This window comes from Schistocerca nitens, chromosome 1, assembly GCF_023898315.1.
Source record: "Schistocerca nitens isolate TAMUIC-IGC-003100 chromosome 1, iqSchNite1.1, whole genome shotgun sequence".
NCBI lineage: Eukaryota > Metazoa > Arthropoda > Insecta > Orthoptera > Acrididae > Schistocerca > Schistocerca nitens.
In genome coordinates this window covers 253073320-253091755 of record NC_064614.1, presented here as the reverse complement: position 1 = coordinate 253091755, position 18436 = coordinate 253073320, and the positions used below count along the sequence as shown (strand labels likewise).

The 18436-nt window shown below is 41.2% G+C and overlaps 1 protein-coding gene across 1 annotated transcript in view; it reads left to right on the top strand.

Annotated features, from left to right (window-relative positions):
• LOC126247391 (parathyroid hormone/parathyroid hormone-related peptide receptor-like) overlaps positions 1-16795 on the top strand; it is a 931061-nt gene extending 914266 nt beyond the window's left edge. The window contains exon 14 of the mRNA XM_049948475.1: positions 16508-16795. Within this exon, the coding sequence (XP_049804432.1) occupies positions 16508-16593 (86 nt within the window). The 3' untranslated portion in view covers positions 16594-16795. The remainder of the gene's footprint in view (positions 1-16507) is intronic.
• The last annotated feature ends 1641 nt before the right edge of the window (positions 16796-18436 follow it).

The following is an 18436-nucleotide window of genomic DNA, read 5'->3' as shown; positions in this document are numbered from 1 at the left end:
TGGTAAAATATATGTGTATATAGAAAACTTGGGAATTGTTTATTACATATATTACGATCCATATCCAGAACTCCCATATTTGTGGCCCTGGACAAAAAAGTTCTATGTCTTCTGTAACTTCCGCACTGGTCATATAGAATCAATAGGTTTCACGTCTGACGCCATGGCTACATCACTGAACATTCTTTACGAAGATTTGGAGGCCCAGCTCTTACAACCAGGCCAACACAACCTTCCACCATTGGTTATTTCACAGCTAACAGACAATGATCTACGATCTTCGACGAGGATAACATCTACTTTAGCAACTCCACAACGACCAAGTGTTACACAGTTATCTCAAACAATGGACTCAGGCTTTTTTTCACTGGATTACACACAACAACAAGTGGAAAGTGAAATGGACAATCTACTAAATAGTGTGACAATCAATCACTCACATGAAGTTCAAAGGGACTGAAATTCGCACACGTGCTTTGATGTTCTATGCACCCTGATGTCGGTTAGAGTAGTGCCGTGTGCAGTGTCGCCATTTGTTCAAAATGCACATGCAGTCAACTATTACCAAGCTATGCCAGCCTTGCCTTCCTCACAGATCAGTAAAAGACATTTTATGCATCCAGTTCACCACAACTAACTACTGTATCGGCGGCCCAGTTTCGCGACCGTGTGGGTACGAGTGCACCCAATATAGCCTATTCACCCATCAACACTGTACTGTGACAGTGCAACCACTAACCGGTTTCACCAGTGTTTTATGGTCCTCCCACAAAGGGTGCATGACCAGTGTGTGCAGAAAACTCTCATTGTTGCCACTTTAAGCTCAAGGCCACCCCCCCTACACCCCTTCACCCATGGGGGGTCTCGATTCTGACTATACAACTGCTCGCTCCTTCCGCAGTACCGTCTGCATTTTCCGTGCCGGCCTTGCACATCATTTCTGAGTTGTACAATGTCAGTGCTATTCCTACAATTTCCTGTCCAGTTTACAGGCCCTCATTATGTACTGCTCCCCTGTTTGCTCCCACGGTACTGACCGTGCCTGCCACGGCGTGATTTTGGGTGTCTTCAGAGACATTACAACCAGCCGCTGTTCCGAACGTGTGTGCTAGTAACATTTCCGCTCCGGTGATGCTGGATCCCAGCATGAACTCTTGTGCAGCAAGACCGCAGGCCTTCCAAGACACACCAAAGCCACCTTTGTCTCCACCTCCAGGCTGCCTACCCAAGCTACCTCCTCTATATGAGGACAATCGAGGTTCATGGTTTGCACTGGTGGAGCACCTCTTCGAGGTGCATCAAGTGACTGATGACAACTCCAAGTTTCTATGTTTGGTCACACACCTTCACAACCATGCAGATTTAATTTGTGATCTCCTACTTTTGCCTCCACCACCACTGAGGTATGAGTTCACCAAGAAAACAATATTGGACCGACTTGCCTGCTCGCCACAGGAATTGATAATGAAGTTTCTGTACGAGGAGCACCTGGGGGACCGCACTCCATCACAACTTTGGTGCTACCTCAGGTTATTCATGAGTGAACACATGATGCCAAACATCACTCTGTGGGTGGTATGGTCTTTCCAGTTACCTACCGACCTACAGATATCCCTACTGTAGCACTCTTTCGAGTCTATTGGTTCTTGCCTATGCACCGCAGATCAGCTGTATGTACTACTGTGCCAGAAACACCCAGCTCATCCTCTATCGCTGTGTGACACTACACCTCCTGTTTACTGGCCATCTGCAGGCAGGGGCAGGGCCCATTCTGCTTCCATGCCTTCTATGCTGCCAGGCAGTACTCATTTGCTCTCTCCTCTTTCCAAGCACTCAAGACTCGCCCACACTCCATACGTCCTGGTTTACATCACAGAACAGATCAACATGGACAAGCCTCCCCTGCTATCACAGTCACAGTCATCGCCACATCTGGCTCATCCATACTGTTGGTTCCACAAGATTTTTGGGGCTGAGGCCAAGAAGTGGAGGTTACCTTGCCAACACCCAAATGCCAACCACAGGAACTAAGTGACTCCAAGTCCTGCGAGGAACTTTACATGTGTCCCCTAACATTGCACTCTGTCCCCTCGTCCCCTTGGCCAAGCAGTCGTTTCTACGTGACAGACATTTCATCACAGTTTGTCTACCTAATTGACACTGGCACTGACGTGTCTATCATACCTTAATCATTGGCTCCTACCGACTTTTCACCGATGAAGATTCTCCTCGTACATCGTCAACATCGATGAACCAATTCTCAGTATGATTTTTTTGTCCAATTAGAAGCTCCCCCAGAAAGTAGTCCAGTGTTCAGTCTTACACCACCCATCTAACACTCAGATACCATGTTCCAGCACCCATGCTCCTCGTTCCACTTCCGCTGCAACATCGGATTTGGTTCACGAGTATTCCACCCTCGTCACTAACCTACTTTCAGAATACAACTCAGCGGTGCACCTCTGCTGGGAGAACGATGAGCTGAAACAACACATTGCTCACACTTACAACGAGCTAACGAGCTCGCTGCGGCCTGCACCTCACTATTGAAACTGCAATACACAGTTCCTTCACCAGATCAAACTTCATTGCCAAGCATCAGTCTGAACACTCATCAGGTTAGTTCAAAAACTTTCATTGCGTATGACAATTCATGTTCAGTGACCTGTGCACCATCCAAGTGCCAACTACGTGCAGTGCCTCATGTTTCAAACAGTGTCTCTAATAACAGTTGCTTGCACAGCACGGCCACGCCCACTACACAGGCAGCCGCCCCACTTGTTGATAAACATTCCCCCTCTCCCGCACGCCAGCCAAGCAATTCGGTGGCCATCGCTGTCCCTTGTGCGACACCAGCGCCTCTCTTGCCAGCGCTGGTTACCCAAGGTGAAGTTAACAACAGACTGTCACTGCATGCCCCACTCCGCTCTGTGCTGCGCGTGCAGCCGACTTCTACAAACAAGTGAATGCCACACTCGCGTAATAGGTATGTGACTTTCGTGCTGCCTTTTCCCACTCATGCTAATGGCTATGCCTCATCGCACCTCACTCGTCCCAGAACTCCACGTCAGAATGTTACTCAGCCTCATGTGCAATTCTCAGTTTCTTCTATCACCAATGGAACAACACCCAAGATAATTACCACTACCGGCCATCATATTAGACACAAGTTTAGATGCCTCAACCCCATTAAGTTGCATGCAGCCCGGCAGCAAATTAACAAACTTCTGGAGGCAGGCATTCTACAGCCATCAGACAGCAATTGGTCTTCACCAATTCACCTCGTCACCAAACACGATGGTTCTTTTCAAATGTGTGGTGATTGCAGACATTTAAATGCTCACACTGTCATGGACAATTACCCCGGGCCAAACATAAACAATTTCACTCATATGTTATCAGGTGCTACAATCTTCAGTGTGACTGACTGCAAATGTGCTTACCACCAGTTCCTGTAGCACCGGAAGACATTCCAAAGACCGCGATCATCACACCACTCGGTTTGCTCCAGTACAGCTTCATGCCATTCGGTTTAAAGAATGCAGCACAAACATGACAATGTTTCATTGACTCAGTCTTACGATGATTCGAGTTCTGTTTCGCACAGCTGGATTACATACTCATTTTCAGCAAATCGACTGAAGACAACGAAGATCATTTACCCCAGGTCCTCCGGACTTTGGCATCCAATGGTGTCGAGGTCAACAAAGAAAAATTCCAATTGCATCAGTCTTCTGTGACATTTTTGGGTTACACTGTCTCCACAGATGGAATACAGCCTCCCAAATCCTGCGTGCAGCCTATCACATCTTTGCCACCCCCAGCTGTGTACAAAGAACTCAGACGTTTCCTAGGTACTATAAATTACTAGCGCCGTCATGTACCTACTGCCGCTGCGGTGCAGGCCCCGCTGACGGACTCCCTCTCTGGCAAACAAACTTCGGGCATTAAACCAGTCCATTGGACTGAACCCATGATAGAGGCTTTCAGGTCTCTTAAAATCGCCTTAGCTCACACAGTCATACTCACCACCCTGGTCCCTCTGCCAATTTGTTCATCGCTACGGACAACGGCGACATCGCGTTTGGGGCAATATTACAACAAAGCAAAGGTGACACAGTTTCACCACTTCATTTATTCTCCAAAAAACTGTCTACAGCACATAATAAATATTCCGCTTTAGATAGAGAGCTTCTGGCAGTGTACAAGGCCATCAAACATTTCCGCACTGACATTGAGGACCATCTTTCTTCATTCTTACTGATCACAAACGGCTGGCAGACGCCTTCTGCAAACCACTGCTACAACTGTGGATGAAATAAACTTGAGTAGAATTCTGCTATGAATAGTCCAAATATTTTGTGAAGCACTACATGCCTCATCAGATGTTTATCACCATTTCCACATATGGCACAAGTTTAACCACAACAGTAGTTTACAGTTTGTTTGTGGACAAAGAAAACTCATGACTGCTTCCCAACTTTACATTCAGCTTGGCACACTTACTGTAGTAAATGTGTAGTATACTCTAAGAAGAGTGCTATATTTTAGGTATGTGCATCTATACATCTGTGGACCCCATAAGCATCAGTCAAGAAGAAAAGAAAAAGGGTATGAATTTTTAAGGTCAAAAATATATCCTCTCCAGTCAATTAGGACTTTCTCAATCTCTATGGGGTGCACCACAGTTAGCATGGTTGCACAATATTGTGTCAAACTAGGGAGATGAGGCCTGACTTTGTTCAATCCTAGGCCACTTAAAAGTCAATTCTGGTGGGTAACTTTAGGTTTGTTTGGGGAGTTCTCCCCATATTCATCTAGTTAGGAATGTCTATCCTAGGCAATACTTTACTCCAACAATCCAAAAAGTATAGTTTTTAAAACACATTTTATTCAACTTTAATTGTATCAGTCAACATTAAATATGTAAGATATGAAAATAACATGACCAGGTTTGAAGTTTTACAAGCAAACAAAGTTTTATATAAGGTGCCACCCAAAATATCCCAGAAAGTTATTGTAAAAATCAGGAAACTATACTTACGTCCTAATGTCCTGTGTCACCTTCAAAGTAGTCACCTTTGGCATGTATGTAAAGATCTTAATATTGTTCCCATTTTTGGAATCATTCCTGGAAGTTTGCAGGATGAAGGGTGTTCAGGATCTATTGCGATTCCACTTGTATGTCTTCAGCCGTGCCAAAACATTGCCTTTTCAGTGCAATTTTCACCTTCAAGAACAGATGGAAGTCACATAGGGCTAGATCTAGTGAGTAGAGCAGGTGGGGGCTATTGCAATGTTGTTTCTGCTCAGGAATTCCTTCATGGTGAGAGAGGTGTGCACTGGTGCATTGTCATAGTGCACCAACCAGTCTTTCTTTTTCCACAACTCTGGCCATTTGCACCTAACAGTTTCTGTCAGTTGCCTGAAAACCTCACAGCAAAGATGTCCATTGAAAGTCTGACCATGTAGAATGAACTCCTTATGCACAATTCCCTGAATGTTGAAAAACATGATCAGTGTTTACTACATGTTGCTGCAAACTTTATGAGCTTTTTTTCTGCCTTGGAGAAGAAGGTGTTTTCCATTTTGATGACTGCTGCTTCATTTCAGAGTCATAACTGTACACCCAAGGTTCATCACCTGTCACAACTCTGCATGAGAACTTTGGACACTCTTGAACTCTTTGTTGTAGTTCAGTGCCCATCTGAATCCTGAGGTTTCATTGGTCAATGCTAAGAAGCTGAGGGCCGAACTTTGCTGCAACTCATCTCACATTTAGTTCAATGGCTAGAATTCGTTGACATGTACCATGTAACAGCCCACATCTGTTACAAACATCCTGAACTGTCTGCCTTCAGTCTTCATGAATCATGTCATGCACTTTCATGATTATTTCCAGTGTTATGCACATTGACCATCAACCAGAATGTTTTTCATCTTCCACAGATTCTTGGGCTTCCATGAAGCGCTTTAACAACTCAAATGTTCTTTCTTGACTGAATGCAATCTCACCAAATGTCTCCATCAGCATTTGGTGGGTTTCAGCTGCAGTTTCCTTCAACTTGAAACAGAACTTAATGTAAATTAATTGTTACTTTATGTTGTACTTCTATGTCAGAAATCTGTTGTAATGAAACTAAAGAAAATTCCATAAAATTAGATTATATGAACGTATCTTCTTGGTTGTAGCTTCAATTTATACTATATATGAATACATTACAGTCCCTAACTCACTTTCACAATGCCAGCATGGCTATTATGTGTTTTAGGTAAAAATGTATATCTCCAAAAGTATTGAAGTTATTGATTTGAATTTTAACAGCATGATTGTGTTATCCATAGCATTTGGTGTACTACGTATGAAAAAGATTGATTAATATTTAAAAGTACTTCTACAGGTTCACAGAGAGTACTGTATATGTAACGTATTGCATGCAGCGTTAAGCAAGTATACAGTTAGCTCGGCCCAGTAGCCGGCATCAGCATGAATACCAAATCTGCTCTCCTCCCGGCTCCACGGCGAGCTACACTTTCAATGCAGGATGACAACTCGTAGTAATTTGAAATGTTATGCTATGTCATATCACAGAGTTCTGAATGATTCACTATATTTTTGGCACCCAAAGGGGGCTTCGATTTGATTTCATTCTCATGTTTTTGCTAGTGTGACAACATTTAAATTTTCAGACATGATTCAGAAAGAATTCCTATTTCTCTATTAGAATATGCTAAGCTTTTTGAGTATGATGTCAGGTGTATGGATAGAGAGTTTTTGTGCTGAATGCATTGCAAATGTGAGTATGAAGTACACATAGCAATTGCTAGTGTATTTAGTTTTGGTTACCACAGCCTTCTATGTATTTTGTAAGGTAGTTTTAGAAAATATCATTTGTTTCTCTGAGTATTCTGTGCTCTGTTTTCGTTGTTCTGTTTGTGGCTACCAGCATTGCCATCAGCATTGTATTGTCTGTATCTGTACTTTCTGTTGAGTGCTTTAAGTTTGTGGTTTTTGTTTTCCTATGCACCTGAGATCTGGGAGATTTATAGATATGGAAACCGATAGGACACTGGAGGAGAGTTTCGATGTGGGTGAGGAAATGCCACGCACATCTGTGGGGAGTATACAAATTGAGAGTACACTATAAACCATCAGGCCAATGGAGGAGAGATCAGGTGTGAATGAGGAGATGGCTGGCACATCTGTTTGCCATACAGAAAGTCAGACCCCACTGGATGGAATTTTCGTGGTATTAGAAAACAACACATTGTTGTTAATCACCACAAGTGAGGGAAATAAAACATGATTTGAAAGACTGGAAGCCAAGATAAAATTTTGCATTCAGAAGCTTAATGGGCAGATTGCTGAAGTTGAGCACGAATTGCTTAAAAAAAACGAAAAAGATATGGACAGAAATCACCAACAGCCTGGATAAAGACAGCAAAGAGTGTGAAATGAAGGTCAACAACTCATAAATGAGATAAATGCAAAGATGACAGACATGTCCATCTGTATGGATGAGAAAAGTAAATAGCCCAAGGAAACACAAACACAAGTGTCCATCCTTGAGTAAGAAATGTCTGAAATGTGACAAGGTAATGTCCTTGTAATGCAGGTCATGTCAGCGAATTTGCAGACCACATTCTTGATTCACGTGGCGGACATACCACTGGTCGAGTATGGTCAAACGTGCAGTACCCAGTTGAAGGCACACTTAAAGAATTTAGATGCCTATCGGCATGTGAAAGATGGAAGGTAATGCTTTCCTCGTTGCATGGCAGACTCCCGACCAGGAGGAGGCTGCCTGATCTGATGTAGAAATTTGCAGGAACAGTAGTTACAAGGATTTCTGCACTCAGTTTCTGGCAATGTACTGTAACATGGCCACAAAGGTAAGTGCAAAGAGAGCTTATATCAGGGACAGTATGTGTCGCACAGTCATGCCAATCCATGACAACACATACTGCTCATTTTTTTGTTCTGTTGGGATACTTGAACAACAAAATGACAGGTGAGGAATTGTGTAGTTTGATATGCTCACATTTTCCTGCTCAGGCTCTCATCAGAGCACTGCCAAGAAAACAGTTCCTCAGTATTTTAATGTCTTTGGATGTCATTGAGGAATACGAGTGCTGAGGGATGGTACATGCTAACACAATGAGGGAAGAAAACAGGGTGTTACAAAGGTTTGTACCTCAGAATGACAGGCAGAATTGGCACAATAACAGACAAAGGATAGAAGAAGGGAATTGACAAGAGCGAAATAGACACCATGGCCCACACTAGGGAGAACAGGGCAGGAATGAAGTGCTAGATCACAGATACTACGTGAATTGTGTACAAGCATCACATAACAACAAAGGCCTTGAGAGTGATGGAGCTTCACCACCACTGGCCCCACCTCAGGTGGATGTGCATGTGGTCACAAAGGTGACTGGCCAAAGACAATGAGGTATTACAGGGGACACCTCAGTAGCGAAGGGACGTTACATACACAGTATGAGGTACCAGCAGTAGCAAGTGCAAGACGACAGTGAGTAGTACTATGATGACTCAGAGTTCTCAGAAAAAGAGAACAGTCGGTGTCCCATCTCTGAGATAACCGTGGAAGGAATTAAGACAAGAGCATATCTGGATTCTGGGTCAGAAGTGACAGCATTTTCAACATGTTTTTACGTGATACTGGTAGAAATAGGCAGTAAATTAGCTCAGATACCAGTAAGAGGGATCTCACTAATTCCTGCTTTTGAAGCAAAAAGGATAAAGGTAAAAAAGCAGGTCTTGGCGTTGCTAAGCAACGGAAGAAGTGGCTTCCAGGTGAATTCAGTTGTCATCTGTGGGTTGGCACTCGATTTTATAATCGCTAATGATATACTCTCGAGAAGAGTGGTGATCATCAACTGGAGTACTAAAACCATGGTAAATTTGTACAAAGATCTGGTTGCATGGGGTACAGATAGCACTAAGGGCACAATTAATTTAGTACAATGCAAGGACCCTGAGGAAAGTTCATATGTGGGCCACAGTAGCTACAAGGTGATTTGTTAGAGGAAACATGCATTCCAGATGAAGTGAGTATGCTATCCAAAAGTTGTGATGAGAATTCAATGAACACTGCCAACTAAAGAGAATCTTACAGACATGATGCGTCTGGTTGTGGGTTAGAGACCATTGCCCATGAGCCTTTAGGATTGAGACTGCCAGAGGTTGTTAACGAGTACATTCCCATGACACCCCAAATCACCCATCTGACTACAGAAGACATGTTCCAAAAGGAACATAATAACACGCAGAGAGAGAGCACAGTCAAATGCCGTGACAATAAGGGCACTGATATAATGACAAAAGTTGAGGGTGAAGCCCGCACAGCAACTAAGAGGCTCATGTCAAGCAGAGAATGTGAAAGAAATTGCAGAATGGCTAAGAAGCACTGTGATGTGTGCCATGGAAGTACAAGTATAGTACTTGTATATTCCCATTAGCCATTAGTAGAAAATAATGCTGTTCCATCCATGATTGAAAAATTTGTGGAAGCCAGGCAGTTTTCAGTGAACCGCAAGTGTTTCTGTGCATCAAAGTGATGATGTAAATGGATCACAACTAACGCAGAAACAAGAAACATGGTAGATGGCATCCTGTGTACAGACGATCAGCCAGAAGTGGGTGTGGAGAATGCAGAGGCTGATCCAACTGGAATACTTAGAAAAAATATATAAGGTGGCCTATAAATGAGCCAGGAGTGGAGAGAGGGAATGGAGAAAACAATCATGGAATTCAAGGGTACATTCTCATTCCTACTGGGAAAGTTTTAGAAAGTGGTCCACAAATTTAGAGTAATGTGTGATCAGCTACCAATAAGAAAAAGATACTCAGCGGCCTGGAAGCACACCAGGAAACAATACAGAGGATGAAGCCCAAATTAAAGGTTATGTTTCAAGTAATATTGGTAAATTTACCCTTTCTGCAGTAGAAGCACTAACAAGAGTAGCTGTCAGGAATGTCACCTCAGAAAATTGTCAAATGTACGGAGAGCATCATAGAACGAGGGTGGCAGAATGAAGCTCCTTTGGAAAATTCAGTGGAGTAGATGAAAATTTCATGAAATGACAATAGTGGCAGCGATAATGACAATGAAACTGACATTTCAAGAATCCATCTTAGCAACAAGAGTGATTTCAGAGGGTTTTTTCCATTATCCCCAAGGAAATGGAGCACAGGAGATACAGCTGTGGTTTTGGTGGGCACAATTTATGTCAGTAAGTAACTACATAACAAAATCATATCATTGAAAATTTTGAAATTTTAATCATCTCAGGAACTCAGTCAGTATCACTCAAATTAAATATTACTGTTTCAGTATAACTGCTGTAATATGGAGACCCTGTTATTAGTATTGCTTTTGTTCTTTCTAAACAGTAGAGGTAGGCCTATTTAAAATATGTTTCCCCACCATGATGAACACACTTAATCTTATTTTTTGTTGTGTTAGAATGAAGTAGGCAGATTAGAGAAATTAAATAGTTTTATTACAAACCTGTAGGATCTGTTTCTCATGTTGAAACCATATAGGCACCCGATTAGTAGTTGATGCATGCGTAGACCATTATTCATCATATTTAACTCAAATTATCTCACATTAGAGCACTCTGACAGAGTTCTGGTTTCAAACTTATGAAAATATGATGTAAGCTTAAGATTTCATTCACTTAATATATTCGCCTAATGTTAGTAACAACCAAGTTTCCCACATGTTGAAAATTCAGAAACATTTGTAAACTGTCTTTATATCATCTCAATAATTTGTTGCCCCAGACAAAGCTAAAATTGAACATAGTATAACTCTTTCAGAAAATATTGATGCTTTTACTTATTTATAAAATGAATAGTTTGTTTGAGTGAGTTGAATGAAATGTAAGATTACGCATGTGTTCCACGTTTGATGTGGAACTGTATTCCATGCCTCTATGTGCTCCTGCTGAAATGTCAGTCCTTAAGTATGGACAGACTATAGTAGATGTACTGCACTTGTGTAACTCAATGTTTTCTTTATTTATTTAGTTAACCTCAACTAATTAGAGCCATCATGCCCTCTCTTACATTGGACTGGGATTTCGCACATACAGTACCTTGTTTACATTATAGTTTCCTAAAGAATAACAATTTTAATATGACAGATAATATTAAAATGATCTGAGTGTCTGAAATGGCAGTGTTGGTAAATAATACTGCCAGAGTTAGGACTACTGCAACTGCCACTAATAGTGATAGTAATGATAATTTAATAATAATAACAATAACAATAATGATAGTGGTGGTATCAAAAGAATTTAAAGGTGTACAAGATAGACATTGTCAGATATGGCAAGTCCAGGGGAAAGGAAACTTAAGGAGATGCACCAGCTAAGACCTAATTGAAAAGAAGAATGTACAAAGTAAAGAGCGCATACAGGAACAATGGTAATCCTTATTGTTGCATTAGTAGGAATGTCATTTACTGTCTTGTGAGGCTGGAGATGTTATTCAGTTCTTTACTATAATGTGGGAGGCTGTTCCAGAGTTAGATTCCTGCTACTGAGAAGTATTTTGAAAAAGTGGCTGAATGATGAAGGGGGAAGGTGTTTCTGCCATGTTGTTCAGATAAGAGTATTAAGTTTGAGGAGAGATATGAGGGACAGTGTTCATTATAAGACAATAGAGGGTATGGAAATCTCTATGCTTGTCTGCATGCAGCCAGAACAGCTGTGCATAGCTGATGAATTATGATCAAAGAGGCAAACATCACAGATATTACAAACACATAACAAGATATTACAAACACATAACAAGATATTACAAACACATAACAAGATATTACAAACACATAACCAGTTCCAGGCCCCATACACTTTCCTGAGAAAGACATTATAGTATAACATTGCAGTAATCAGTAATTGGATGTATACATGTTTGTACAAGTTTCTTTACAAGCACGAGAGGGAATAGCTTTTTATATTTTGGTAGGGCATGGAGAGATGCTGATACCATCTTGCATATTGTAGTTATTGCTCATTCCAATTTAGATTTTCATCTGCTATTACTTCTAGACTCTTTGCTGAATTAGAGAAGTTGATATTTGACCCATTTAGGGTTAAAGATGGTAGGGATTCCTGGTATCTCAGGCTAACGAGCTTACAATGACGAGCAAGTATTGCTTGGATTTTGGGTGGGTTGATGTGCCCATCTCGAAAGTGCACATGGGTTGGTACTGAAATTCTCTATACCTGTCTTCAGGTTTATTGATTTTGCACTTAGATACAAGTGGAGGTTTTTGGTGTACATGAGGCATTTGCAGTAGGATTAAAGAGATGACACATCATTTACATACAATGAAAAGAGTATAGGATCTAATGCCAAAGCCTGGGGGATGCCTGATACTGTTTGCCTCCCTTGTGACTTTATAGTGCTGGACATGACGCATTGCTGGTGAGATGCCAGCTATAAGCTAAACCACTGCACTTGGCAAGAAATTTAGGCTGCTAAGTTTGGCAAGTAAAATGTCAAAGTCAGCAATGTAAAGCCTTTGTTGAAATCTAAGAAGCACACAGTAGTTGACTCTAATGCATCCACAGCAAGCTTCAGGTCATCTGTTACCTTTATTAAGGCAGATTTTGTGCTGTGATGTTTACAGAAACCTAATTAGTATTTGTGTTGTAGGTTTTTTGTAGTTAGTAAGCCTTGGACAGTGCAGGAAGAATGCAAATAGGCTGGTAATTAGAGGCTGCTGTGGCAACATCCGTTTTAGATAGTGGCTTACCTAATCACTGTTTCCAGGCCTCAGGGAAAATGATTTTGGTAAAGGAGTGGTTGAAGACATCAGTTATGGTGGGCAGTAATGGCTCAATAATAAGCTTCATCATTTGGAGTGTGGGGCCATCATGTCTAGTAGATGCTGATCTCATATGAATGATGGCATTTTTCAAGATACTGCAGGACCCATGCTTTAGATAGAATTTTTTGTGGCTACAGTCATTTACCTCCCTTGAAGTAATCAATAGTCTCTCTTTCATTTGTCATACAGTTTGGTGGTAGGTAATGTGAAGTACTGGTTCAATTCTTTGCCCAGGGAAATGGGATCAGCCCGCAGCTTTCACTTTGATTAGACCAAGGTCACGCAGGTGTTTCCATAAGGGTAGCTGGTCTATTTCTGTTGTCAGTTAATGTATGGACAAGCTTCAGTTTTGCTTTTCCCGTAGCTTGAGTGACTCTACCTCACCTCTGCTTGTAAGCAATATGATTTTCAGGCATGTGGCATAGTTTGTATGCCTGATGTACAGTATCGCTGAGATTCATGGCTGTTTTAGTTCTTCAGTTAGCCAACGTGCAGGTTTCTTTCTTAATTTTCCAGTCTTTAGGGGAATATATTTGTCATAGACTTGTGTGAGTTTGTTAGTAAACCCATGAAGCTTTTTGTTTATGTCTGAGAAAGGAATAGAAGATGTCCCCAGACAGTTTCTTGCACTTCAGTTGTAATTTCAAATAAATTAATGCATTTGAAGCCTCAGTATGCAGCAGCTGCAGTTTCTTTCTGGGATATTCTGGTGAGTACATCATGAAAATCGTGTAATGGATGGACAATGCCAGATGCAGATATTTGAAGGGTAAAAATTACTCTGTTTTAGAAGTTCATTGCAAGTATATCTAGGAGAACATGAGTGCTGTTCATGCGATGGTGTGGCATCATGAAATATTATGCAGTTGCGGCTGTTTCAAATCTGCATCACTGGTACAGCAGTGATGGCTGAGCAACTCCTTGTTGGTGCTGCACACCATGACATAAGCACCAATGCAAGGAGAGTGTGTTGCAGCACCACACATTGTCACATCATTTGAGCCAAGGAGACAAGGACTCTGGTGTTGGAGAGCAAGTGAGCAACAAGCAGTTGTCAGATGCCTATAGAGGATTTGACTGCATGCTGTGGCTGCCATAATACTGCCATAATACGGCAGCTGCAACAAGGAGGAGAGAGCTGATCAAATACTTACTGTGGCTAAGTGCAGTTCACTTCAGGGCTAACTGGCTGGTCTTTTACCCAAACAGAACCTGGAGGCAGCGAAGTAGGGAACTACATCGTAAGATGGGGCTGTTCTCTGCCAGTTAGGTGTCAACTTATCATATAATGAGTCAGTTGTCAGCTGTTGTATGTAGTGAGCGTAATTCAGTCTGATTGGCACATTATATTAACAGCGGTCACTGTTTGATTTGTGACCACATGTGTGAACTGTACAGATGCAATAGCCAAGTTTGTGTATCACCAGTGCATTTTGCCCCCTTTCAGTTTGAAGTCATCTGACTTTTCACTCATTTTTATGTAACAAACATGCACCTTATTTAATTGCCAGGCTTTACCTCAATTTTGAGAAAGGTTGTCTAGTGCAGTGGCTGTATTAATAAATGGTTTGACTGCCTGCACATTTCTCCTGAGCTTCCATTTTATATGTTCCTGCATGGGCAGACATTGTTTATCTAGATTATTATATATTTCCTTTTAAAATTACTGTGTATTTCATTTTAAAATTTTAAGTAGGATTTTCTCCTTGCTCAATTGACAAGAAAAGTTGAACTCATCTAGTAGATTTTCATGAGGTGCTTGGTTCAAATGATGACAATGTGTAATGCTGCAACACTCTCTTCAATTGGCCAGTCTTCTGGTTCTGATTTAAATTACTGATGCATTTGTGAGCAAGTAATTATAGAATATTTAACATGTTTGGTTAAGGTTACGGTGTTGTGTTGGTATTCTTTTGTAAATTCCTTGCACAAATAGATTCAATTCTGACTCTTCTATTATCTTTCAGAAATTATCATGTCAAGTTTGATATGAATTATTCAATTATTTCAGTTATTTGTTACTATGGTTTTAATTTCAATTGATGTTAATAGTGAATAGTGGACGACAAACCAATCTCGACACTAAAATTAACATCCCTATCTCAACCAATGCACCACAAGACATACCAACATGAGACATATGTGCCAGTTACACAGAGAAGCGTTTTTTATCATTAGGTACTGAAAATGACATGGGTGCAGAACTTAAGAAGACTGGCCAGTTGAAGAGAGTGTTGCAGCACTACACATTGTCATCATTTGAACCAAGCACCTCATGGAAATCTACTATATGAGTTCAGCTTTTTCTGTTTATTTATGTGATGATATAGATTCTCTGTCAGTTTCCCTTGTTGAATACTTCCTATCCTAAGTCACACATAATATGTATTGTGTATCAGTTACATGTGTGAAGGCATTTTGTTGATGAAAACAAAACCTATATGAGTAGCCCATTTTGAGTGTCATGTCTCACATAGGTTGACTCTTACATAGAAGATAACAGCAACCAACCACTTCTTATGGTGCTATTTATTTATTTAAATAGTGCTGTTACCACTTTTGAACTAACAGGTTCATCTTCAGATGGCTAGTTCATGTAAAATGTATCTTAATGTGAACTAGCCATCTTATGTTGAACCTCTCACTTTGAAACTGGTAATGGCACCATTTAAATGAATAAATACCAATGTAAAAAGTGGCTGGTTGCTGTTATCTCTGTGTAAGAGTTAGCCTGTATTTTGCACACAGACACAGGCACAGAATGTCAGTTTTTGACAAAGTAGCATGACAGGTTTGTTTCCATGATTTCACCATAATGATCAGAATTCACATTCTTATTTTTGGAAAGGAAGTTGATGAACACAGTGATCTTTCAGTTTTGTAATAATGTTCAAATCCAATATACATGTCTGAGTCTAGTCTTTCACTGTGATACAAATGCACCAGTTTCTTGATGCTTTCTGATATAAGAAAGGTATCACATTTCATCACCTATGACAATCCTGTCCAAGAACTCAAAGCTATCATCACAACATCACTGGAGAGACGACATTCTTTAACTCTCATTCGCCACATACTTTTAAAACGTTTTGTGGCAATTTTTTGTAGCAAAGACGGAAATTCCTCCAGTATATAGCTGCCAAATTTTTAAACTAGAATATTGATTCTCCACAAAGACTTGCTGCAACTTCAGAAGGTTCATTGATGAGAGATGGCTGGCCAATGTTGCTTCATTTTGCTTATCTTCATCTGCCTTATATACTTGGTAGATTTTATAATTAATTTTGTTCCAAAGTATCTTCTGCATAGTGAAACATTCAGATCTAGCGTAATAGGTGGCAGGGAAATAAATATAAACTGGCATTTTCAGCCACATCAGTGGTGAGTGTGCAAGTGATGAGGATGTACTAAGAGTAGCATCCAAGATCTCTCATACCTATGTATTTATCTACTGCAATGTATGACATCATATGTTTTATTATTGTAATGTATTTATGGTACTTTTTAGGTAATCCTCACTCTGATAAATAGGTGAACACATATATATAACTACTCCGATGTTGTGCATTTTAATAAAAGATTTATAGGTCTTTATTGTCAATGAAGATTATGTTAATTAAGGTTTCTAACTTTTGCAGTTCACAGATGTAAAATCCCTCTTGTGGTGTACCCAGCAGCAGTCAAAACTCAGGATCAATACCAGTACAGCACATGGTGTAAATGAAATGAAGAGAACAGCCAGAAGACATCTTACAAGGATGAGGTTGTGCTGCATTTTATTGAGACACATGGAAATCCGTATGTTCAGGATATCATTTCCCTCGTTAAATAAGAAATTTGTGCAGCTATTATGAGAGACTGTAATACTGATTAATTTACAATTGATTACTAGCAAGCATATGAAAAAATAAATGCCGGCGATTGAATTGTGTTTATGGCTAGTGATATTTAATACAGTTCTTGAAAAAAATCATATTTGAAATGATGGTGTGAAAGAAAAAATCCCTTTATTTACATCTGTAAAATTAATTATTTAGTAAGATGCATATCCCACATTTTGGGTTTTATGTAACATTAAAACCTACACAGCTTACCTAGGTCCCACATCACTCTTCCTTCTGGCTCAGAGGAGAGATGATATGTTGAAATAAAAACCTGTTTAGTTTTAAGATGGCAGTTTCTTTTAGCAAAAACTGAATTCTGCAATGGAACTATAAAAAATCTCTTTTCAAGAAGTAGGGAGATCAGTAGCATTGGGTTTGAACAACTCTGAGAGCAGATGACAAGTGTGTGGGGTATTGCCAGTTGAGGATGGTGGTGGTGGTGGTGGTTAGTGTTTAACGTCCCGTCGACAACGGGGTCATTAGAGACGGAGCGCAAGCTCGGGTTAGGGAAGGATTGGGAAGGAAATCGGCCGTGCCCTTTCAAAGGAACCATCCCGGCATTTGCCTGAAACGATTTAGAGAAATCACAGAAAACCTAAATCAGGATGGCTGGAGACGGGATTGAACCGTCGTCCTCCTGAATGCGAGTCCAGTGTGCTAACCAGTGTGAGGAGGAAAAAGGTTCATGCAGCAGCTTTTGGGATGGACCTAATGTTTTGAGTTGTTGGACGTCATGGTGGAGTTCTCAAATGGTATTATAATGGTAGGTTCATGGTGGAGATGTCAAAAAGTTGGCAGAAACCTGCTCAAATCTGCAGGGGTATCAAGCTTGTCAGCAGGGGGGATGTAATGTTATTCCAGTCTCTCAGTACTTCTCTACTCCCATCATTTGTCCTGCATGTCTTTGATACCTCACAGCTGCCACAACCTTCCCCTACCTCCTCCCCCACCCCCCTCCCACATGCACAAAAATAATCTCATGACACTATATAGTACCGACTGGACCAGCTTGTAGTGGCCATAGTGTCAGGTGGGGTGGGTAGAGGGAGATGGAGGCAGGAAGATGGAGTGGGGGTAGGTGACTAGCAGCTTAGGAGGAGGCAGCCAGTTTGCTGCCTAGGAATAAGGGAAGGAAGGGTGGCAGGTACACAGGCTACACATGTGATGCATGGCTGTCAAACCTGGTGGGTAGTGACACATGCTGAAGGTGATGTGGGTGCATGAATTGGGTTTGTGGGAGAGGGGGGGATGACAGGATGGAGGAAGAGGAAACTGTTGGTGTGGAGGGTGTGAGGGCAGTTGGCTATTGGAGATTGATGAGGCCTGGACAGTTGTGGAAGCACAGTATGTGTTGTAAGGATGACACCCATGTGTGTAGTTCAGAGAAACTAGCAGTGATAGGAAGGATCCAGATGGCCTGGGTTGCCTTCGAAACTGAGCATGTTGTGCAAAGCCCCATGTTGTGCCAGTGGGTGGTCAACTTTGTTGTTGGCAACAATTTTGTAGTGGCTATTCATGTTGGTGGGCATCTGATTAGTAGTCATACTGACATAAAAAAGGATGTGCATTGTTTGTAGCAGAGTTGGTGTATGACATAGCTGCTTTCACAGGTGGCCCAGCCTCTGATGGCTTAATGGGGTAGACCTGTAGCAGGGCTAGAGAAGGAGGTGCTGGGTGGGTGGA